Raw genomic sequence first — 25,107 nt, forward strand, 5'->3', positions numbered from 1 at the left:
TAGTATCTTAGGGTTAGGCAGAGAATAAGGTTAAGTTGGGGTGAGCAATCGAACATTGTAATGGTCACCCCGGCTTCGTCACCCCTGCCCTTCCGTTAGCGTTAACTTAGTACACTCCCTTTTTTAATCAGCATATTGCTTCTCCGGCCCGGGATGAAAATTCTCGTTTTTCTGCGATTTACGCTGAAAATATTCTTGTGAGCATTCTTGGATCATAGCCCAAGCGTATGGCATTTCCGTTTTAGACTGTATTGATGGCGTTGAAGTAATTTTGATATGACACACAACTCCTTTTGTTGTTTCTTAGCTAGTTTTACCGTTTAGAGAAAGGAAGAATTTTATACGGTTTAGTTAAAAACATATAATTGTATTATATTTACAAATTTTCAACACACAAAATTATATTCTTTTCAAAATTTTAGCCTCGGGTTTGTTCTTAAACAGGTTAGCCTGTTACAGCTAGCTCCGCTCAATAAAGGTCAAATGGTGTCGGTGATTTCGTTTAGTCAGTTTCGCTCGTCTTGTCTGTTTCTGTTGTTTCAGCGGCGTTTCTAGTGGTTTCGTTTCATTGTTTCAGGTTTCAGTACATGCAGTTTAAGCAAACTGTGGAGTTAACAAGCGATTCTCGATGTTTTTAAAATTTTTTTTACAAATTTTTTTTATTTGCCAGAGGAAAAGTCTAGCTGGCGCAGTTTAGGAGAAACATTATATATAACTCCGATGTCTATCGGACTTTTCTCATGGAAACCGACTTTCATCTTGTATCGTATAGACTGTCTACAAACGCAGGGATCGATCGAACTTTGCCCCACCTCCGGTTTTACGGATTACGTTGACAATAAAAATTAGTGAAGCCAATTTAGGAACATAAAAGACGACAAAAAAAAATCGCTTGCGTAGAGATTCTTCAAGATGAAAAATTCTTGCGCTTTTGCTATTCGTGAGTTCGATTACTTGGCGAGCATTTGCGCTATTTTACACGCTTTTTCGTAGCTTCATTTGTTTGGACATTTTGATCACTGAATCGAGGGCTCTTGTGTAGCTTTCCCTTTCTTTCCAGTATCAAAGTGCCATCGGTCAACCATTTGGTTACGTAATAGCTGGAAAACACGGTGGGACGAAGTTCACAGCGCAGTAAAAGGGGCGCGGGCAAAGATGGTCAAAGATTAGAGTGCGGGGAACGGTTGATGGTGAGAAGGTTGAAACGCGAGCTCGAAGGAACAAGAGAAACTCGGTCAATGAAAACTTACTGAATTGCCGTCACGGTTCATTTCTTTCCCTGGCTGTGCGATATTTATCTTGCCTCTGGCCCTCTGAGGAGAGAAGCGTTTGATGGCAATACAACGGAAACTGGATTATAAGTACATTTTTTGGGTTATAGTGATTTTCGAACTTCGTGAACTCGCACCATATTTGACTTGCGCAGATTTCAAAGTTCACTCGTCCTTATAGTTTCAATTTTTTTAATCCATCGCTTTCCCTATAGATATCATTGCTACGTTCTCGATCACAGGTCGTGAAACTTAACGGTTTTTATGGCACGTGCATTTGGATTGTTTGTGACGTTATTTTCGAATCTCGTGCGTCGATGGGGGATTCAGTCGGTAGTGTGCATGTCTTTGAGATTTAATCAGGGATTTCATTGATTTGACTGTCCCATATAACATGAGCAAGTAAGATTTATTGTTATTTTTAGCTTTTCGATAAAGATATTTCGTGTTTCTTTATTTAGAAGCTCTGAGTGCGACCGGGTACCACGATAACGGACTGCAACGTACTGGTACGGTTTGAAAAGTGTTGCTTATTTTAGCTTAACATTTGTGTCATTGATCCGGCCTACTCGATCAGTTGCCCACCGATTTATAGCTGACTTAGGTCTAAGTTTTCGCCTGCACCTTAGTTTCGTTAAATGTCAAGATAAAAGGTTAAGTGTAGCTTTTTTTTATTAGTTTGCAGACCCAAGTTGACCCATGATTGGTTACTTTTGCTGTAAAGGAATTTCAAAAGTCATTGTGATATTTGAGTTTTTGTAGGTGTCCTGACCTCACTTATAGTTACACTCTGCATTATTATATTCGTTTAATTGTTTTGCGCAAGAGATAGGAAACTGATAAGTGAAAGTTATGCCTGTGTGGTCAGTATTTCATCAGATTTTGTTTTGTTTTTGGAACAGCATTTGTTATTTCTGTGCCCATAGCAACTGATGTTCTATACCGAATGCGCAATTCATTTGCACGCGCAGTTTGTACACGCTTTCACTGTGCCATGTACCGGAAACTGCCGCTAAGCCCTGGGCTTATAGCACTTCTTAAGGAGTTTTGGATGGGCTTATAACCGGAGGAGCTTATAAACGGGAGGACTTATAAGAGGCAGTTTACGGTATACAACAAGTTTTGTTGTTGCTGTAAGATTAACATTTTATAACAATGCTTCTTTCAACCCTGATTGCGATGATTATTAAATGTTCGCTGTCTCGGCTACTCGTTTCTCCAAAAGTGCCATCGTAAAGGCCGGCTTCCGTATGATTTGGCTACGATCGACGCAATTGCTACAGGAAAGTTGTGTGATCTTTTAGACTTAACTCGCTGATTAGTTTCGATAAGCACTTCACGATCGCTACATAATGAGAAAAATCCCGAGAGCATCGGGAGTATTTTCAATGACGCAGTGCCTTCTGGTATAGTATCATAGGTGACAAAATGCTCCTTAATTTTGGCGCGAAATGTCAGCATTAATTTATAACTATATGAACTTACAAAACTGCCATGGCAACGTTTGGCGCGAAATACTCGTACAATAAGAAGTGAAAAAACCCACGATTGTAAACGTAATTTGAAACCCATGATATTAAAAGGTAATCAAATGGTATACTCGCAAAATTAAGAAATAATTTCACTTGTCACCATTTTATTATCCACACTAATTGGTAATGATTGCTACAATCTATGGAGGGGTTTCGGTAGGCAGCTCCGAGAACTATTTCAATCAGTGGAAATTGAACTGAGTGGAGTGCAATTTGGTCTGAAATCATACGCGTGCTTTTGAAATCTGATTGTTGGTTTTGTCTTGGTGTTCCATGCTCATTGGCGGGAATAAAATAGTGCGGTTCGTGAATAAATCGCACTGCTGAGAGCCAATCAGATTGCAAGGATCACCAGTGATTTCAAATGGATGTAATGATGGAGATTATCTAATTTTCGTTGTTACCGGCTCACGCCTGAAACAACTTTTGCTTCGCGCAACGACTTCTCTGAAGAAATGATAAAATAAAAAAACTTGATGGTAATTACGTAATAAGATTCTTACGTTAAGGTTTTATGGAGAATAAGGTGTTGAAAATAACACGATCACCTGTTAACCTTCGCTTTGATTTTTTTCCCGCAGTCAATTACCTAAAGCTGAGATGAATTTGATACCCTCTGCAGTGAAGAAGTCCATCATGCGTTCCCTACGGAGGATAGTAAAGTGGCTGTCCATCGACGATCTTGGATCAGAACGACCCTTCATGTCTCTGTTCGTGGGCGCATTCTTGTTCACTGGATTTTTACCCCTGTTGACGTACATGGTATTTGTAAGCGTGGTTGTTTGTTTAGGCGTTTTCCTATTGGTTGTCATCGAGGGCGGGATCGTCACCGTGGCAACCGTGGTATTGATGGCTGCTCTAATCCTTCCAGCTTGTATCGCTGGCGGATTAGCTCTTTCTGCCTACACGGTCTACGCTGTCTTTTCACAGATGAAACGCATTGTAGTGTCTGCTGTAAATGTCCCAGAGAAGCTTCTCAGTGGAGATGGGTGCACAAACGAAGTCAAAGGAGAGTGCCTCGACGAGAAGCCGGGGTTCCAGGGAAAACCTCGCTTCAGGCGCGGAAGGAAAGCTGGCAAAGATTCTGATACCGAGGCAGATGATGCTAACGAAACAAAATCTACTCTCCTACCTGGGGACCAGCACAAAAAGTCCCCTGTTTCACCACATCCACAGTGGCTAGAAGGCAATGGACCAGTTAGCGCTTGAAGAACTGTAAGAAATAAAATCTTGTTAGAATAGTTTCGAACTGCCTTACTTGCAATTGTACGTCCACTCTATTCCTCCACTATGAAGAAAGAAACCGAACCCTGTGCGCCGCTCCATAAAACACTGATCATAATTTCTTCAGTTCCTTTCTCTGTATGTATTTGCGAGACTATTTTCTCCGGTATGTACGCTTGCATTGCAATGAGGAAATTGTAAATCTATTGTTTAAGAATGAAGTTATATGACGATAAAACATTTATGAATGTAATCTTATTAGCAACCTTCAAATTAAAGACTGATCCACCCTGCTTCATCGTCAACATTATCGCCATCATTTAGGTGATAGCCGTTCATCTCTTGTCCTCAGTTTTAACGGTTCTCCATTTTCTCTCCTCGATCGTCCAATTTGCATTTCTAAGACGTCCTTCAGGCTTTTGTCTGCTTCAACACGTTGAAGACTCTCGGTGAAATGTTGCTTTACCATCATTTCTGTTTTGGATTACATGTCTTCGCCGTAGTGCTAGTCGATCGTAAGGTGAATCAGTCAAGGACCATTAACCCACCCAGTGATGTTATTGTGCATCAGTAGACGTAGCATCACATGTGTGCCCAAAAAGCCAGAACAAAAAACGAATATTGCTATTTGTCTGTTCTATGACTTCTCTCGGTGCCATGCCCGTAAACTGGCAAGTGAATAACACCTAGACGCTAGCCAATTAAAACAAATTCTAGTTTTGTGTTTTACAGTACCCCTCCATACCCAGAGGTGTTTTCAATTTGTCAAACAACGTGACGCTAAAATGTTGTAAGTGTTCACCAATTATGGACTAGCATGCCTTCCAGGTAGGGGGGAGGGGTGAGTGGTAATATTCAAAGTCACTTAATTCTACAGAAACAGGAGTCATAAGCGCCGCGTTAATGACCAACACAGATTTCACTTCACGTCGGATTGCGGTGAACTTGGCTAATTGGACAAACTGGTTTTGTTCAAACCTCAAAACGATAATTGTCGCGAGGATGATGAAAGCAACGCTTTAAAACCCTTACAGTTAGCACCAAGCTAAAAAATTCAGTCCTCTTCACTGACTGGTATACAGTTGTCTTTATGTTAGCTTATGTTAGTTTTTTTTTTTTATAGAAGAATTAATCTAGTCAAGACAGTATACCCAGCCAGCAGTCTGACCATTCTCTATAATCTTGTCACCCTTCTGATATAGAATGTGTTGATATTTGCAAGGATAAATTAGATTTTGGTGACTCTCTTGGATTAAACTTGCGCAGTCTTCTTTACAATGATCTCAAGTTTCCGATCATTTTAGTTGAGACGTAAATTAACGGGAATTAATCAGAACAATTCAGTTTTAAAGGAGCCTTAAGGTGTTAAGGGCGACTGTTATCACTTGTTATTAATTAGCGGACAGGAATAACTCTAATTCAAATGCGAAAACCTTTTTTAATAATTTAAAAGGTAGCCAAACAGTGGAACCTCAAACAGGGTACGTATTACAGAGCGCTATGCATTGATTTTTCTACTAATCTCGCACAATAATTTCTCTATAATACACAAAACGTTTCAATTTTCGATCTTCCCGTCTCTTTGTGGTTAAATCAGTTCACCCTCTTTCAAGTACCAGTTGCAGATCGTAACTAATCTAACGGATTTTTCCGACAACAGCATTTGAGAAATCTGGCTCTCCTCCTCACATAATGCAATTAAGACTCTGATTGAAGCTGAGCTCGATGAAAGGGAAATTAGTCCATATAACGGCAGGCCTATCTGAAGAAAAAAAAATTTGATCTCGTTTATTTTGAAAGTTACAAGTTTTGGATGGCAAATTTGTTTTCCAGTGAAGACTCGAACATTACCAAAAAGAAAAAAAATATATTGACGACAATTGAGCGGTGTTGCAAGTTTTTTCGTCTAAGAAATAAGCTTTTAAAGTTATTTGTCGATTCCCGCGGTGATGGGAAACAATTTGCGCAAATGTTCAGCATGGAAACATAGACTGATTGATCTAGAGGCCGTATGGAGTTGTTGTCATTTATCAGTTTTATTATTTTTACCATTGTCGATACAAAGCAATCGGAATATGGACGTACAAAATAGTGGCATTCGAATGGATAACGCAGAGCTTTATTCAATTCATTGATTCCATCCCTTAACAATTACTGGATTTTGTCGACAAGTGCAACAATGGGAGAAAAAAGCTGGAACTTCGTGCGGTGATTTAAATGCTTGGAGCCTGTTTACAGAAAAATAGATAATTTTAACTTACGAAGCAGTAGGCGCTAAATCAAAGATCAGATTTGTGCTGTTTTATTATTTAAATCCATGACAGCTGCCCGGCTGGCAGTTTTGGAAAAAATTAAACATTTTCAGCTACTTTTACTAGAGCGTTTCAGTGAGTACGATTAGCGCGTATTAAAAAGGTTTTCTTTTCATCGATTTAATTTTCCGGCACTCTCTATCCGCAGATTTGCTGGTGAATGGGTTTCCAATTTTAAGGGTATTGTTTAGTCATCGTCCGCATCTGTTAAGAGAAATGACGACCCACGAAAAAGGAATTGCTTAATTAGGTAAACGGAAACCAAACAACATTAGAGTGCAAAAAGCCTGAGGTATCATGGCTTGTTTAAATGATGGCTGAAACAAACGAAGGCCATTGAAAAGCAAAAACTTCAATGGAGGCACATTGCACTGAAATGGCTTTCGTTCTTAGATGGTTTTATTTTGTAAATCCGCTTTACCGGCTACTGTAGAATAAAGGTATCAAAACCCTTTTTTTAAAGATGATTATTGTTATTTGTTATCGAAATAACCACAGCATCTGCTTTAAAATTGACAAAATTAAAATCATTGCGAGAAAGAGATTGAAAAATGTGTAAATTACCGCTAATTAATTGCTGCTGTGAATTGAAATTGACTGCTTTTCGCTGGAAGCTTCCGTGTGATTCTCGGCCTAATGTATCATCGCTACTTACATTGAGAGTGTCAATTTCCCGTTACGCCCGATATCCGCCCCAGAGCCTGAGCGATTAATAACGAGAACGTTTGACAAGAGCGCATTCGTGCAAAAAAACACCTTAATGCCTTCTTTTGTATGTACTCAGTACTTAACTGCCTGGTGGAGATTATATGACGGCCCTCTCTTTCCATTAATTTATTTATGGAAATTTAAAACTTTACGGGAAGCACGCAAAGCTAATATTCTTCTATTTAAACGCGACGTAAAGTGGATGATATCGACTTCACAGTAATGACGGGTGAGTCCAACAAAGTGCATTAGAGCAACTCTAGAATATCGCATTATTAAGCATGCACCATGCTTGTTCTGCAGAACGTATCGAACGGGCGGTATATTTTTTTGCTAATCTAAGTAAGGTAACCGAGGTTTTTTTTGTAGATGTTTCTAAACCCTCACTTGTTGATATATGTATGTAAATACATTAGTATTCAGGTTGATATTTTACAGAGCTCAAGGCTTCCATTTCTGGCGCAGTCATGAAAGTTTTTATTCACTCACGGTTTTGATTTCAAATCATGTTCACTCCATTTCCGTGGGTGTGTGCACATATCAATTACAGGATTTTTAAAACCATACAAACTCATTGATTTTTTTTGTAGCTCATATATTGCCACAGACAAGATTCTGCATTAACCTGGGCGTTTTGTTTTCTGTAAATATTTTTGCTGTAAGTTTCTTTTCGCTTGTGTGTTTATTTGATGCAGCCTTTTAGTTTAAATCCCTTTTTTGGTATCCAAAAGCAATCTGCGTGTTTGTAAATGTTCCTGAAGCATCTGGTCTTTTCAGTGATGGTTTCGTTGGGCCACGGAAAATTCCCCTCGCCGAAAGCATATCATTACAACCGCACTGTTATCGTTTAGAAAGTGTAACCACTATCGAAACCTCATGCTGATAGTGGTCCATGAAAGAAAACAAATCTAAATCTCTACTCCACATTTGTTCGACTGAGATTCGACACGTAACTGACGGAGGCATTGTAGTAAATGAATGCATATTACATAAACGCCTTCATTGCCGCCTCATTCACGCGCTCTGCCTTCACAGAACACTCGCGAATTGTACAAAAAACGTTTTCTTTTGTTTCTTGTTGCACATTACGGCCGCTTTCCAAATAATAAGGTTGTGATTTGAGACTCGGATCGGCTTTAAGTCTTTATTCAAGGGGGAACTTTTCATGTATCACTCCTTTAACACAGGACTGTTGACACAAACCGAGTGCAGCAAAGAAAGTAAGTAACGAAGAGTTTTTAGTTCCACGCAACGTTTTTCTGTGTATTTGTTTTTCTACGGGGTCCATTACTGGTAAGAAACCTTTTGATCAGGCACGTGTAGTCGTTGAGTGTGCACTCCGCTTCTATCTTGCTTGATAGCCCGGCTTCACCTGGAAAATAAAATTAGAAAGCGGAGAAGAAGCAGACCGCGTGCAAAATGCAATTATACATCGTTGTCTTTTATTCGAAAAACTGTTCTCGTTTTCAACAAAATTTTTACGTGGAGAAAACTGTCGAGAAAGTGCGCAATGCATGCTATCAGCGGCAGTCTAAGCCAGCTACCTCATTTCAACGTGGATTAATTTTTCTTGTGAAATTGTGGCTGATCGAGACTCTATACTGACAAAGAACTGCCATTAGCTGGTAACACTTATGCATCAATTGGAAAAAAGCGGGCAGGCATCAAGTATAATCACTTAACCTGACGGCCCCTGTTAAAAGCACATTAACTAAACGCCGAGATATTCTGGGCGCCACCAGATATTAGAAGATGCGTTGAAAACTCTGGCGCCGCGTAGTCGCGGACAAAATGAGGTCTGTTGATTCTGATATGGACATCCGCTGGGCCGCTATTGCTCGTATTAACTTCTTCAAGAACCTCTTTGGCTTTTTAATAGGTGTTCAGTGAATCGAAGCTCAGTAAATATTTCGCTATCGTTTTTCTCATCTGATTGACTTCCTCTAGTTAAGTTCTGCTCGTGAACACAACTCAGCAGTTTCCTGTAATACTGTCTTTGAATCATGTTTAAAAGAAACCTTCATAGGCTGATGTGATGTTCTCATGTGAGTGTCAATTTATCCCTCGTCTGCTGCGTGTTATGAGATGCTACACCCTCGTGAAATCGACACAGCTTTTCAACCGGTCAGTGAAATGGTTTTCCTTATACTTTTCCCTTAAAATTCACTTCCAAGTTGTTTATCGTATTCAGTGCAGTGCGTTAAATACCAAAAAGACTTCTCTGGTTTGCGTTAAATCTAGAAGTCTATATCATCATTCGTCATTTGTTTATTAGGTCCCAATTACTTTACTCTGAGTTTAAACAAAGCGAGTGAGAGATTTCAGGTTAATTTCTGCTCCGACGTTTAGCATGTCACACGGGTAGTATTCAAATTTTATGTATTCGTAAGATGCCTCAAGCACACAGCTCATCTGATACACAGATGTTTCAGTCTGGACCCCTGCTTCTTTGAAAATTTCGTGTGCAAAGCCGGAAAAGTGAAGCCCTTAGAAACGGCACTGTATTTTCTGTGAAAAAAAATTACCCAGCTATACATTGACTGTTAAAGTTAGAAAAAATCATTAAGCTTTCAGCTGACTCGACCAAACCTTTCTCAAGAAAATTAAACAGTCTTTGGACGATATGGCAAAATTGTTAATTTTATTTCGTAAACTCGGCCTCTTTTGTGCCTGGTTTTAACATGACAAAACCGAAATTAGTTGTACGTTTTAATTTCGCAAACGGTAGATGCGTCGTCGAAAGTTGTTCTTCTGCAGTTGTAAAGAGAAGTTGCGTGTCTTTGAAAGTAGATTTTTACCTCTATTCTCCTTGACAACTTTGTCGGGGCCCGAGCACGATTAAAAAGACTAACAGACACAAGCGGTTTCAGTTCAGGTTATAGATTGCATTTATTTCCTCAGCTAAATCTTTAGAAACGTTCGTTTGTTTCAAACCTGGTCTGTTCTTTTTTCTTCGTTATATTTTGGGTCAGTAATCATTTCGTGAGCAAGAACTTTATTATCAGCGTCAAAATTCTCCATCGAAACAGATCAATTTCCATTGTAGGTAGCTAAACCAAACCCGGGCAAACACTCAATGACTGATATAAAGCAAAATGCAGTAAATGAGAGTGAAATTGGCGAATTTCTTGATTGCTTCGTCCTCACAGAGTGGCTCAAAAACGCGGATCTCAAGGACAAGCTTTTTTTTTTAGGGGGGGGGGGGGGCGGTTAAATAGGTCTAACTGATAAGGATGAGGGATTTTAAGTACAGCCGGCTCGCTTCATTGAGAAATTTCGATAGAATATGGTAGTAGCTTCGGTAGAGAATGAAAACATTATACTGAAAAATGTATCGTGCATAGGTAGAAATAACCATTAACACTGTGCGTTAAATGTACCTGTATTTGGCTTTTTCATTTCGTCTTTGGTATTCTATAAGTTCAGCTTGGGGTGTAAAGTAAGACGCCCAAGTTTCAACACGATTTGAAGACTTTATAAATATCGGTTCCTCATTTGGAAGTTCATTACAGCGAGCTTGTTTGCTTAACAAACTTTTGTTTGACGATCATTTGTGTTTTGCTTAATTCCACCAGGAGAACCTGTGGAATAGTCTTGTAGACTTATTTTAAAATGTAAACTGTCCGCAGGTTTTTTTGTCAAATAATTAAGCCCACGTTACTTTTAATAATGCTAATGTTTTCATCAGCGTTTTGACACCGTTTACTCTGCAGTTGGTTGACAGCGGCTGAGCGAATTATTCCACCGAGTCCTTTCAAGTTTTCGTTTTGTTAACAAAGTGCAATATTCAGTATTTCAGTTATTTGCCATTTACCAAGCGGCAAACGTGCGCAATTTCAAATCAAAAGAGGGTGAATTTTCTGCCCGACTTACGCCGAGTAGCTAAAAATTAATAAACGCAAAACAAGAAAGATAGGCTGTCGTTACAATTGCAAGGGACCCACAGATAATTCAGTCCCTGTTCGTTCCGGCTACTTTTCGTGGAAATACCTTAAATTTTTCAGAGGACTTTTAGAAATTTAAAAGAAAAGGACAGAAAAGTTGCGTATAATTGTGACACGTTCGGTTCACCAATTCTGTGAATTTCTTATCGCTTGAATGCCGATTTCATAATCTAGCAGCTGCTGGCCACATTGTCGAATTAGAAATTTCACAAAAACTGTTAATTATCCCACTGTTTAGGGGAACGCGAACGGTTATTTAGATAAAATGATAAAAGATAAGCCTCTGCCATTTATCCGAGAAAAAATAAGCTGGCTCCAGCAAGAGGAAGAGGTTTAAAGACCATTGTTGATATAATCGCGCGCATCGATGGATATTACGCCCGGTCTAGCGAAGAAAAATCTTAGAATTAGTTCCAAAGAAAACGCAATGTTTCTTGGCTAGTGGTCTTTTACGACGGTTGCGATCATATCGGATTACAGAGGCTTTTTAAAAGTAAAATTTGAATGAGAAAGACTTTCCATCAATGAAAACGAAAATATGTGAAATTTAAAGTACCGAGTTTGAGAGACACGAGGTGGCTCAAATTAACTTGCACCAAAACAGACCTGCCAGAAATTTTAATATTTTAAACCCTTGCCATAAATCATTGCAAAATGACATTTTGGAATCGTCAGGTAACTTCATGTCTCAGAAACAAAGCATTTAAATACAAAGGTCCACCTTTTAAGAGATGAAACTCACGACATCTTTTTTTTTCGTAAAATGTCTTATTTTGACTTGCAAGCGAGTAGGAAAACGTTCGGCGACAAGCTTGTCATTTTTAAGTTTTCATTTTGTTTTGCTTTCGCGCTATCTGTTTTTCTTCTTTCAGTCGAAGTTGGTTCTAATTCGGAATTAAATCACCTGAAATGGGAAATGGATGTTAAATATGAAGTTTCAGGCAGAAACGTTAGAGTTTCACATCACTGAAACATCTTCATTTTACTCATTGTTTCAATTCATACATTTGCATTGAATGATTAACAGGCGAAGAAAGAGCACCTTATCTGTCGAATACAAAAGTACCGTTTTGTATACATTATTTTTCTCGGCAACGAAATCGGTTTCGTCCTCCTTTCTTTCGAGGAAACAACCTTTAGAAATGGAACGTGATTATTTAATCTAGATGGCATCTTGTTTGGTTTTCCAGTCGTGTTAAGTAGCTTAAGTGCTTTTAGCAAAGAAGTTGTTTGAGCCATCACAATTTTGCTTATTAGTCAAAGATTAATTCGTCATTCGTACGGAGCCGAAGAATGGCTGCACTCCGGGACCCATTTCATCACAATAACCTGCTTTACTCATTTGGAGTTAATTTTTCCCTGAGGGGGTCGCGATAGTAATTCGAAAGCAACTCACAATTGCAAGTGAAAAAGAAAAAAACAGTTGTTTAACAGGGCCGTAGACAATAATATCTTCAAAGAAAATATTCAACAGAGACACGCCAGCTTTAGAGTTGAATAGTGAAACACAAAGTTATCGCCGGTGATCGCTATATTATAAACCACCAGCGAGTCCATTTAAAAAGGCTGTACAGTTTAGTCGCAATGAACTGATTAAAAATCCCGAAAACATTCACTTCCGAAGATAATTTCGACTCCTCGCGGTAAATTATTCAAGCGAGGGAAGAATTAAGGTAACCGGTGCTGGGTTCTCATGCTGTGTAGCTTGGAAAATCGCGAGTGCACCACACTTGAAACATTTTTTTCATTCATTAATAAATGCTTTTCGGTTCGCTTTGACAGGAAGCAAATCAAGACGAAGAGACAATATGACGGAGATTTGCATGTCTTACTAATGGACGCTGTTAAAATGCTCCGACCCGCTAAATCTGAAAGCAATTACGAATCAGTTTCTTGTCATATCGAGCACTTCAATTCGCAAGTTCTTAAGAAAAGCCTGCTCTAATTTGCATTCGTTAGTGATTTTTTTATTGCGCAGTATTTCGCTATTAGCCAGAAACGTTGGACCGAAGGCGATGTGTTGTTTTGGCAAGGAAATCCAGCTGAGTAGGTTTTATTGGCACTTAATACATCACTACAGCAAGAAGACCTAAAGAACAGAGAATTCACACTTCCTTTCTATAACCGATCGATTTTATCACAGTATTCATTAGCGCTAGACAACCAGAATGATTGCAAACAAATCGCATCCTGTCGGGATTTTAGGGCGAGTAAATGTTTCTAAATTTAATCGTCACTTTACACAACTTAGCGACGGACTCAAAACAAGGCTTGCAAGCCATAAGTTTGATTTCGAAGCACGCCATTAATCACCCGAGTTAATTCGATTTAATTTCTGTAAGGGAAACCTGCCTGCACCTGTTAAGGGTTTGATTAGAGTATAATAAGCTTTCTCTAACTTCTCTCGTAATTAGCATGTCAACATTCTCCCCCGCAGATAGAAACGACTTTTTCAAGTCACATCACCCTGTCTCAAAAAACACATTTTATTGTGCGACCCAGCGACGGTAGCACGTGCCTCATTCATCGATAAACACACGAAACAATCCAATTGATTGCATTTGTAATTTATGCATCAAGATTTCCTTTTTCTTTTCCAAGCTCGCGTGGCAACAAACAGTTTGATATGCCCACGTTAAACTGAACGTGATCGACAATCGGCGCGCTAGAAAATACGATTTGCTGCAGTTTTGTTTTGGCATGTGCTGAAGTTGTGTAAGCAATTCCCCTCCCCACCCCTCCTCGTGAGTGGCGCCGAAAACCCGGAAAACCCAACCACACTTGAGCGGGAAGAGAACAATTGAAACTGTTTGATTATAAAACCACTAATGACGATCTCCTCCTAATACTTGGCCTCCGATTAAGGAAACCCAAAATCTGACAATGCAAGGGAGAACTCTTAGCCAATCACATCTTGACCTTGTTGATTGCGCGTGCGCAGCGGCTCGCTTTTGCCATTGTATTCACCTGTCACAGCTGCCACCGCTGAGATAGGTTTTGTTCATGACGGGTTTAAAAAACCATGACATCAAAAAAATGCCTTTATTGTAAAACGACCGCTTCAGGTCGCTTCTTCACTCGAGACAGCACTCAGATTTCACCGCGGCTCAAGTCGAACTCCACCAACAGTGCGATAACAAGATGCCGAAGTCTTTCTTGGTCAAAAAGCGGGTAGTGATAGCAGCTTGTAACGAATCGCAAGAACTCCCGGACGCTGAAAAAATACATGAACCGGGTAAGCTGCTGGAAATATGGTTGCTCTTTTAAGGAGAGCTTTTTACTAGCCATGATTTATTTTACCTTCTGATCAAATTGGCTGAGTTGGCTGAGGATGAATCTTAGTTAATTTTCCTACTGATTTCACCTTTTGATCTAGGTTTGCTGTGTTGCTGACTTTACGTCACCGTGAGATTCTAATAAACTCGCAGAGGAATTTCTGTTATTGATAGGTTAATTTTTGCACTGAATCGCAACTGAACCTTTTTCCTTTTCACTCTAACAAGGAAAATGTGGATTTTATTTTCTCTTCGAGATTGCACACAAATGGGCAGTGTTCTATGCTAACTAAACGCGGCCAGATTTCGGCCTTTTAAATATTCAGGCTTTTGAATTTGCCATCTCGAGGGCATGATGGTTTAAATACGCTCTAGTTAACTTGCCGAGTTCTTGTTTCTTCAGGGCAAACGGTCGAAATGGCGCGAGATGACCAGGACGCAAAGGAAACCAAATCAACGTCGTCTAACCGTCCGTTCGATATCGTGAACTTATTCGCCGCAGACAAACCGACGAAAAAGCAGATAACATCCTCAGAGAGGAGGCCATCAGATCCTTACAGACCTAATTTCGCCTTCATGGAACCTGCTGTGCTTTCTGCAAATGGTAATTACAGTGTTTGACTAGCTACACGTTTTGGATGGAAAGGGAGTGCCATAAAACGGCAGATTTCTTCTTGGGCAAATGCGTGCGTTTTGAAATCAGAGTAAAAATATTTGCGTCACATTAGCAGTAACGCTTATCGCGTCGTTGAGATTAGAATAATTTTTTTTCTTCTCAAAATTGCGAAAAAAGTCAGCACAAATGGTGGCGCAACAAAAAATTTTTGGTGTCGAAGACTGAAAAGATAAAAAGCGCGCTTTTCGTCTAAATTTCAATATGCGAAGTCCTCAGTTTATGGAGTTTTAGTTTTAATTTCGGAAATCAGAACTTGCGAATTGCCATAATAAGACACACAGGAAATGATCCCGCTTGCCTATAGACTTTGCGTGTAAATAGCGCGCATTTTCACGGCTCGATCATAGACAAGATTTAAAATCTGCAAACAAACCACTGCAAATGGTGTAAAGCCGAGCGGAACGCTTTTTATTTGATTACCAATCGCATGCGAGTCTGGGAGATGAGAACGTTATTCAGTGTGTTGGGTTGTCGTAGATCATACAACTACGAGACATTGACAAGTAAATAAGGATTAATTAACCCGAAGAAAACCCTAACAATACCACAAAGACTGTATGTTTAACTCGCTGGAGTTTAATTGTTCAAACAGTGTATATATTTCGGCCTTGTGTTGGGTTTATTAAAAATAGCATATCAAGCTAGCGCCCTTAAAGAATTGTTTTCGTAAATTAAATTGAAGCAGAGTGGCTTAAACCGGCCAGAACGGAAAATGAAGTTGCGAACAAACTGGAGGAAATGGAAGCGAATTCGTTTTAGTACTTTCTTTATTTTTCCGTTGAGATTAATCGACACAGAGGCTTAATTACGCGTCTTATTTAGAGGAAATACCGCGCAGTCATTTCTTTTTACAGTCCCTTTCGGGCATTGTTACAATTTGGATGGTTTGTTTCTTCCTCAATCAGGACTAAAACACCCTTTTAAAGTTCAAAATGAAGCGGTATCTACAAAGGGTTTTAATTTAAGTGAATCATCACTCGGCTTCGCCGAATTGACCAAGACTCTAGTGAAAAGGAAATAACAGTAGATCTCGCTAAACGAATTTTACATTCAAATTTGCAACGCAAACACTCTATAAACACTAAAAAGGGAAAAGTTATTAAGCGCGCAGATTGCCCGGTTCTTTTCGGATTTTAAACATTTATGAGATCTTTGTATTTGAATAGCCCTTCCGAAAGTACTTTTAGTGTTTTTATTTGCTCAGAACCTGGTGTAAATCACGAAAATATCTCGCTCTGCTGCCCTATGAAGGAGACTACTGGAAGAAGAAAGAAACACGAATCCCACAATCCCATATATTGTTGCGCACTTTACGCGACAGGGTTACAAAATTCACAGAACTAACACATTGTTTCTTTTCGTTATCTGTTAGGTACCAGACCTTATCTCCCTCGTTTTCCAAGTCAGTTTGTGCCCAATGCATTCAACCCATTTCTCGGGCTGTCTCCTTATGTGCGCTTCCCTCCCCAGCCGTTCTTGGGGGGCCACCGGTTTCAGTTTCCCTACTGGCAACCCCCGTTCTTTGGAAACGCTTTTCCAAACCCGTTCGCGCGTGTTGCAGATGAGACGGACAAAGTAGTGGAGCCAACTTTTCGCGAAGCCCCTCAGTTGAGTGCAAACGACAAAAAGAAAACCGAAAAGCCGTACAATGGTCAAACATTCGATTGCCTAAACTGCAAAAAGGTGTTCAGTACGCCGCACGGTTTGGAAGTGCACGTGAGGCGTTCACACTCCGGACGGCGCCCGTTTGCTTGTGACGTGTGCGGTAAAACGTTTGGACACACAGTCAGCCTGGAGCAGCACAAGAACATTCACACCAACGAAAGAACATTCGAGTGTAAACAGTGCAGCAAGACTTTCAAGCGCTCCTCCACCCTCTCTACGCACATGCTCATTCATTCAGACACTCGGCCGTTCCCGTGCGACTACTGTGGCAAGAGATTCCATCAAAAATCCGACATGAAGAAACACACATACATTCACACAGGGGAGAAGCCTCACAAGTGCCTGCAGTGTGGCAAGGCCTTCAGTCAGTCGTCGAATCTTATCACGCACAGTCGTAAACATTCTGGTTTCAAACCGTTCTCGTGCCGCATTTGCGATCGAGCATTCTACCGCAAAGTTGATCTCAGGCGTCATGCCTACACGCACGAAATGGACCCATTGACAATTAAGGATTCCTAGAAGCTGAAGTGACAATTTCTCCTTCATCATTTTTTAAGATGCCATAAATTGATTTTTTTTTTTAAAGAAATAAAAAAGATATAATAAGAATCATATTTATTAGCTCATCGAAGATCAACTTAATCACGGATTTAGTGTAGAACTTTTTTGTGACACTTTTCACAGTAAATTCATTGCATTTATCAGGATAGCAAAAAGTTTTAAAAATAAAGCTTAGAAAAGATAGTGAAAAATTTATATTTGAAACTCAAAGTATTATGCAAAGAAATGGTTTGTTAACATTTCATTAATATCTAAATTTAAGCTAATTGAAATAAAATTGTAGTTTTTCTTTCAGAAAGATTAACTTTATTCCTGCACTGTACATATAGAGGAGAGCCAGGACAAAATATGTTTATAAAAACTAAGTTTGTAGCCATTTGCAATACAATCTTTGATTAAAATGAGATTCAAATTCAGCTGTGCGCGCAAATTTTGATCTTTTATTTCGTTTATTTTTGTGGAGGTGGAGGAGGCTTAACTGCAATCGCATACAAATTTAACAGCCAATTCGTACGTGAAAATCGAAACTTTACCCATGTTCTACTTGCGGTGAAAGGAAAATCTAGAAGATACCGGCATGACAAAGGCTGCAGTCCGACAAATGTCGACAGATGATCGGCTTATAACATATATCAAATACCTAATCTTTAACTGAGTTGAAAGACATTGGCCAAATTCCTATAGCATTTTATCACCAGGATTTCTCTGTAGCTCCACCCAAGTTTAATTTAAAGAACAAGATCAATTAAGAGTACGAAAATTAGTCCAACTCAAATTTGAAATTTGTTTAACCCCTTGGGTATTGGTAGTTTTACTTCATAGCCTTTATGCAACAAGAAACGACACATCGAAAATAATAACAAAACACACAGACAAAAGCTGTTCTTGGAACAAGCTTTCTTTTGGTGAATCTGCATCCGACATAAACCAGAAATAAACACCTGAAGACTCGTTATGAAAAATATTGTCTGACGAAATATTAAACGATTGCTGTGTTTTATAAACATGCTATCTTAGGTTTTAATTTCTCTAAAATAGTATTGAAACCTAATACTGCATATGTTTCTGGGGTAAAATACGTTGAAGAACTCTTCAAAACAAGCTGCTATTATTTAACAGATGCACTACTAGTACAGTGCCGCGTAGCTGAGAACGAAGACAAAGAAAACGGTCGTGATACGCAGCGGAATAGAAACTGTAAACAAAGCGTTTTTGCCATAACACAGTTGAATCAAAAATCTTTTCATAAACTTCTGTTTAATGCCGAATTAAGTATACCCCAAAATAAGTGGGGCTATAACGATGCTAATGCGAAAAAAAAAAAAACAAATCGCCAAATTCATTTGAAAGCGGTCTTTTCTTACGCAAAACTTGCGTATAGGTAACATATGTTGCTCGATACTTGTTAACCACAGATGGTTAGACCTGACCATAAAGGAGACAATTTTCAAAGGCTTATCTCCTCAGTTTATATCTGTGTAAAACTGCATCTTCTTCAATTAGAAGTTTTTTAATAGGGAGACATTTGTATTGTTATCATTATGAATCTACAGTTAGGCCGACACAGCGTATAATTTGCTGTTGATTTTCCCGTCCCCTAGTTGACTGAGCGAGGTTTTCTGACAAGTAGTCACTGAATGAATAACAGCTCTGATCCTGGAAGTTGGTTATCACTATGGTGTTTCAAAATGTTCGAGTTAGTGTACGAATAGCGACTGTTATATGAACCGGCTCTTAATGTGTGACTTCATAGCTCAATTGGTAGAGCATCGCACCGGTATTCGCGGAGGTCTCGGGTTCGAATCCCGTTGAAGCCCTGATTTTTTCAGGCTTCTTTCCAATTGCTTAAATTGGAAAATTTACTGCGGTGATCATTCTTCACTTTCAGCAGCGACTGTTATATTTGAAATATGTCAAAATCAACGTCGGCTGTCGTATTTTTCGTTTTATGACCTTAAAACTCTTAACTCAGTGGACAAAAATGACTGAAAGTGCATATGTTAACTCTAGTCTTCTGCCGGTCTCTTGCATAAAGATGGCAACAGAAACAATCGGAAATGCTCAGGCAAACAAATCCGTGTACATCCGAAAGAACACTTCACTGAAAGTAAGTGGTTTTCGTTTCTTGACACTGATGCAAAAAGAACAGGATTCCGGAACCAGTTGTGAAAATTTGTCTGTTTTCTGAAGGGTAACGTTTTGAATCATGACTGACCACAACATGGCTTTCTCGTCCGTAAAACTCTAGACCTTAGCACTGATATAAACGGACGAAAGGAAGTGAGGAAGGTACTTCATTTCTTACCACGAGGGGTGCTTATTCTATTGTAAATTCTTATCTGTTAACAGTAATGAGCAATCTTTGGAAAACCATCACGTTTAATTTCCTGCATGGAATCGGATGTGTGGTAATTCCCTATTGAAATGACACACCGGAAAATGAATTTCTAACAATCGAAGCTTCACTCAGTGATTGCTGATTTTCAAAGACAGGCAAGCATGAAAGGGTCAATTAGCGCGCAGAACAAAATGACTGCGATTTGAACGTGGAAGATTGAAAATTAATCAATGCGTTTTTCAAAAGAAACTGCCAGCCTTGAAAACTTTATTATCTCGAATTGATTTTTAAAGAACTGCGTCCTCAGCACGCACTAAATACAAACTGATGCAGCTCTGATGAACGCAACTGTTCCATCAGGTCTTAGCCGCAAATATTGCTTGGTTTCACGCTTTCATATCAAAATTAATGATTACAGTTTCTTTGTTGAAGGTTTCTGTCGATGTTCAATTTCCGGCCACAACAATATTTTGATGGGCTTAGACATAAAAAACAAAGCTTTGCTTTCCGTTTTGTTTTTATTCAGTGGTACTTCGTTTGAAAAATCTAAGTTCCACGTCGAGTTCGGGCGGCTTCATACATCATTTACCTCAGTCTGATAAAAAATGTTATTTGCATGTGACAATTTTTAGTCAAGGTGGCGGTGTATAGGTCTTACGTTTCAGGATAATCGAGTCCGAATTGAATGCTTTTGTTTCGCTAGCAGATCTCAATTCTTACATATTTGCTTTTAACAATCCCTTTTAACTAGTGGCCAAGGTCAGATCATTTTCTGAGTTCTCGAAAACAAAACTTCAAGTTAATTTCAGTCCAAAATTTACCAACCTCAGATTTTTACTTGTTTTATTTTTCATTTCTTCACGAGTAATATTTTAACGGTGTCAGAAATACTGTCACTTTAAATTTGAGAAATGAAGAAGTGGCGTGCTTCCAGAAACAATGCTATTCCCGTTACATCTAGATATGGAGAAGTTGTTAACTTGTTCTTCGCGAGATCATGATGAAACCACTTTGTTTGGTTTCCATCGTGGCACTTTAGGTATTAGTGCCTGAAAGTGTGTTTACTACTCAAAAGTTTAATCGTTTCAGTCACGAACTTGATTGTACTTTGAGAGGATCTCTGGAGTCGAACCGCTAGCTTAAGAGCTAGCGTTTAAATCCGTAACACACAAATATTACTCAGTCTTCAGACTCGGGCATTAGCGAGAATTGACTGAAACTTCGAAATGCGCGTTCCACATTTTGTCGTTTAGGAAAATTGCTAAAATAAATGCTTTCTCTCAGGAGTTTTCAGGTTTGGAATCAGTTTCAGGGGTCCTCAGTCGGTATTCAAACAAATATTTAATACGAAGTTTCGTACAGGTTTATAGATAAAAGATCGACCAGAGGGATTTCGATTCAGTGTGTTAAATATATCATAATTCTAAGAACTGAACTGTTAACCGTTCTTTGTATGCTTTATCGTTGTTTTCTCTTCTTAAAAGACCACAGAATTTATAAAAATAAAGAAAACATTTCCCTGGAAAATCGCTATATCATTGTTTTCCCTGTTTAAAAGATCACAGAATTTATAAAAATAAAGAAAACTTTTCCCTGGAAAATCGCTATATCATTGTTTTCCCTGTTTAAAGATCACAGAATTTATAAAAATAATATAAAACATTTCCCTGGAAAATTGCTATATCATTATTTTCCCTGTTTAAAAGATCACAGAATTTGTAGAAATAAAATAAAACGTTTCTCTGGCAAAACGTCAATTCATGTACATCAGTCGCTTTATGACTTTTATAAGTGTGAAAAAAATTCAATTCAATTCCGTATATGAGAAATAATATAGTTCCTGACTTGCAGTTAAGTAGATTTTAGAGCATGCAGTGGAAACTGGCGACTGCCTCGTTCCCTTCACTACGCCATTAAAAGATCATACAGTGAAAATTTAGACGAGCGAAAAGATTCAGTTCAGTTAGGTTTTCTCAGTTTTGCGTGGAGGTGATGCGGATGTGAAATTGGACCGAGAGAGAGATGGCCGTATCCTTGAAAGTTAGCCACAGTTAAGGCGTTTCATTGCAAACAGTGGTAAAGTTTACATGAAAAGGGCTAATCAAGGAAATGCATGAATACTGAGGCATGAAATAAATACATAATCTCACGGTTAGAGCCATAGAATTATAGTTTCCACACACCTGCACTAAACAAGGTGTGATGTTAAACTCAAACTTCACAAACTGCTGTCATTTGTTTTGTGAGGATCAAACATAACATCAGTCGGATAACTTTTTCTTGTTTGATTTCCATACCCAACAGTTTTCTTAATATTTCGCCATTCATGTCAACCACTGTCAATTTCATGCCAGATATAAATAATTTCAATTTCATTTTGAGCCACCATAATTAAAGTGGGTTTGATAACCAATTTTTCATCACTGTCCTTTTCACCTGCTTTCGTAGCTAAACGCTGAAAAAGTAGGTCCTTGGCAAGGAATAGTTTGCTTTGAAAGACATTATTTCTAACTTAACTTTTTAATACAGTTGTTAACGTTTGTTTATAGCAGCTCTATAACGGTTACCGAGTAAAAAGTCTTTTAAGAGAAAGGGCGGCGTTTTGTAAGATCGGCTGCTGAGTTTCGTATTCAACCACTGTGAAAAAGAAAGCCAATTAGACTGATAAATGTGACAAGCGGCGAAACCTTACATCATTGCGCTAAAAATGACTTGAATGCACATTATATTTCTTGACAAAACATTTGGTTATATTATTCAGTGACAGGTTTAAACATAGTTTTCTGCGCTTTCGTGCCACACGCTCTCTTTGTTTACTAACACTCTTTTGAAATTACGGTAATTTAACTCGAAACATTATCAAGGCTGTGCCCCGAGGGAGTCAATCTTTCACAACCTTGTAGACTAAATACATATTTTGAAAAAGCTCTCATATCGATATGCAAAGTGACATAATGATCCTAGAAGTTTTTTCAGCACGCATTGTTTTAGAAATAACTACTCTTTTATCAGTACTGTAGAACTAGGAAAAAATTAAAAATCGGTAACAATTAATATGTATGTGCGCGTTCATATATTTGTTGTATGATCAAAAGAGGAGAAAACGTAAGATTCGCACCTGTTCAAGACTGCTTCATCGGCAAGGTCATGAGACACAAAATGCTAATTTACTGAAGATAGAGCTGATAATCCGGCCAACTAGAAGGCAGTCATACAGAAGAAAAGAGAATAATAAAGTCTCTTAATGTGTAAATGGTCTTAATGCAAGAAGGTATTATTTTCTCGAGTGCAACGTTTATACGCGAGGGTTAAAGTTATTGCTAAATGAAAAAGTACTTTATGAAATGAAAAAGTGCTGTACTTCGAAAACTGTCCCGCAATTTAAAGTATACTGTATTGACAAAACGTTTTGTGTTCAACAACAGATCGATATCACACCGACTTTCTGACATAAGAAGTTTATAAACACACAATTCATTTATAAATGACACTTATGGATCTTGGGAAAACACATTTCATGCGACGGCAAACGGCGTCCGAACCAGCGCCTTTCGAAAGTTCATACGCTTGCATGTTAAGGTGAGAGAAAACGAAAGCACTGTAACACGGTCAAAATCTGATGCCACCTAGCGGCCGAGTCATTTTTCTGTGGGGAACTGTACTGTGTTGTAATTGAAAGGCTTTTGTTTGTCATCGATCTCAGTTTAATTTCCAAATGCTTTGCAGTTTAATCGTTGTAAACTGAATAGTTCAACATCAGAATTAAACTCACTGCGGATGTGAATCTTAGTTTGCTGGAAAGATCTTCGATTATTTTTGATCTGAAAATCGGACTCAATGGAAGGAGATACAGGCTGACGTATAAGGTTGACATCGCAAACATCACTGACGCTGTACATTGTGAATTACTGCGCTCATAGCGGATTGCCTTATTATACTGACATTGTCAATATAATAAGCCAACGTGACATACAGCCTCAAGAGCTTTTAGGTTTTAATACAAACTTCCTTCTCGGCCTGTCAGGCTCAAACAAATGCATCAACACAGAATGACTAGGATAATCAGTACGGCGTATAGTTCCTCTTGAAACGAAACCTTGATAATTAAAGTTGTTTTCACCGCTATGAAGGATAAAACCGACCTTCAGTACTAATAATTAATTTTCTTAAGAGTGAGTAAAAATGCGGTAAATTTGAGATAATTTCGCGCGGTTTAACATAGCCTTACAAATTCCTTGAGCAAATTTCAAATGCGATGGTATTTTAGATGAATGTGCGATGACTCATGGCGTATCGCAAAAACTTTATTAGCAGGGTTTTTTTTAAATATCCTCAGCCCACATGAATGCAGCGGGCATTTATGAGCTGTTTAATAATTGTGCCGAAAAAGCGCGAGTTCAAATTACTTATCCGGCTGGCCTTGGAAGTGACAGGGGCCCGAAAATTTATTTTATTGAGTCATCAATATTTCAGTCAGAATGTCATCAAAACTAATGAACTAATAAGTTAGTGTCAGTGACAACTTCATAAGTGCCCTATAGATTTTCACAGAGTATGAATTGTGTTAATTATGATTATTTACAGGATCGGACACCTTTTACAACCATCCAATAATAATTATTAAAAAAGAAAACAACTTTGGACTCTTAAAGTTTCTTTCAAAGTCGGGGTTTATTAATCTTTTGAAATGAAAAAGCCATTCTCCTTTTTTTTTTTTTTACAATTGATTTATTCAATGTGTAAACTGGAAAGGATGAAAAGCGACAAGTCAAGAAATTCAGCTCAAGACACCTGAAGTTTTAGCAAAGCAGGTGCGCTGTTAGGCAGAAGAAACATCAAAGGAGCTGAATATCTTTGAGCCGAGATATTTTGACAAGGATATTTGTCGCCCACACGCAACTTTTTTGGACGCCACACGAGTGATGAGCGTTTTATTAACGCAATTGACACATGTTTAGGGGCAGTGGCGATATCTGTTCATCAATGGAAACATTTTAACTCATGAATAGCGAACTACCCACACTATAAGCAAACAAGGGCACCAAAAAACAGTCTGTCATCACTGTTTATCTGATTCAGACAAAAGTTCAGTCAATGGCATCAGTTTTCAAACGGGACGTGCTCTTTAAAAGAGTTTGTTAAGTTGGCATATAAAAGAAGCCTTGAATACATCTCGATCGACCTCGCGTATAACAATAAAAAAATATTTTTAGCCTTCATGGTCGTACGAGACAAAATTTCCTGCGATTTCAGTGAAACAAGGTTGCGAAAATAAGTTATGTTGGCGTAAAATTATACTCAATCTATATGAATAAGTTGGATGTGTGGCTCATAAAGCCACCCGTCAAAGTCTCTTTTCATTTTCAAACAGCATTTCAAGATTCTTAATTAGTTTATTTGTATTTAACCCATGGGCTTGTTTGGGTTACTGAACTTACGGAAGTCTGTCCCCAAGCGCGCGGTGGTCGTTTTGAGACTAAGAATAAACATCAACAAACAGCAACTCAATTGGTGTTTATGTTTCAATAAAATGTGGTTAAACAGCTAGAACTAGCTTGGAGTTAGCTAGAAAGCTGAATTCGACTTCAGGATGGTGAATTG

At 38.6% G+C, this 25,107-nt stretch overlaps 2 protein-coding genes across 3 annotated transcripts; both read left to right on the forward strand.

Annotated features, from left to right (window-relative positions):
* The first annotated feature begins 3,426 nt into the window (after positions 1 to 3,426).
* LOC145483220 (uncharacterized) lies at positions 3,427 to 4,482 on the forward strand. The gene has a single exon (XM_081461772.1). It carries the CDS (start codon positions 3,440 to 3,442, stop codon positions 4,010 to 4,012), a length of 573 nt encoding a protein of 190 aa, XP_081317898.1. The 5' UTR covers positions 3,427 to 3,439; the 3' UTR covers positions 4,013 to 4,482.
* Positions 4,483 to 6,890: 2,408 nt separating this feature from the next.
* Positions 6,891 to 18,251, forward strand: LOC145490758 (uncharacterized). Of its 2 annotated transcripts, none has more exons than XM_081469864.1 (3): positions 6,891 to 8,267; positions 14,670 to 14,870; positions 16,315 to 18,251. In XM_081469864.1, exons 1-3 carry the CDS (start codon positions 8,213 to 8,215, stop codon positions 17,124 to 17,126), a joined length of 1,068 nt encoding a protein of 355 aa, XP_081325990.1. In that variant the 5' UTR covers positions 6,891 to 8,212; the 3' UTR covers positions 17,127 to 18,251. The 2 variants fall into 2 exon arrangements, with proteins under 2 accessions (XP_081325990.1, XP_081325983.1); XM_081469857.1 differs by lacking the exon at positions 6,891 to 8,267 and adding an exon at positions 12,870 to 14,226.
* Positions 18,252 to 25,107: the final 6,856 nt, after the last annotated feature.

The sequence above is a fragment of the Orbicella franksi genome, chromosome 1, assembly GCF_964199315.1.
Source record: "Orbicella franksi chromosome 1, jaOrbFran1.1, whole genome shotgun sequence".
NCBI lineage: Eukaryota > Metazoa > Cnidaria > Anthozoa > Scleractinia > Merulinidae > Orbicella > Orbicella franksi.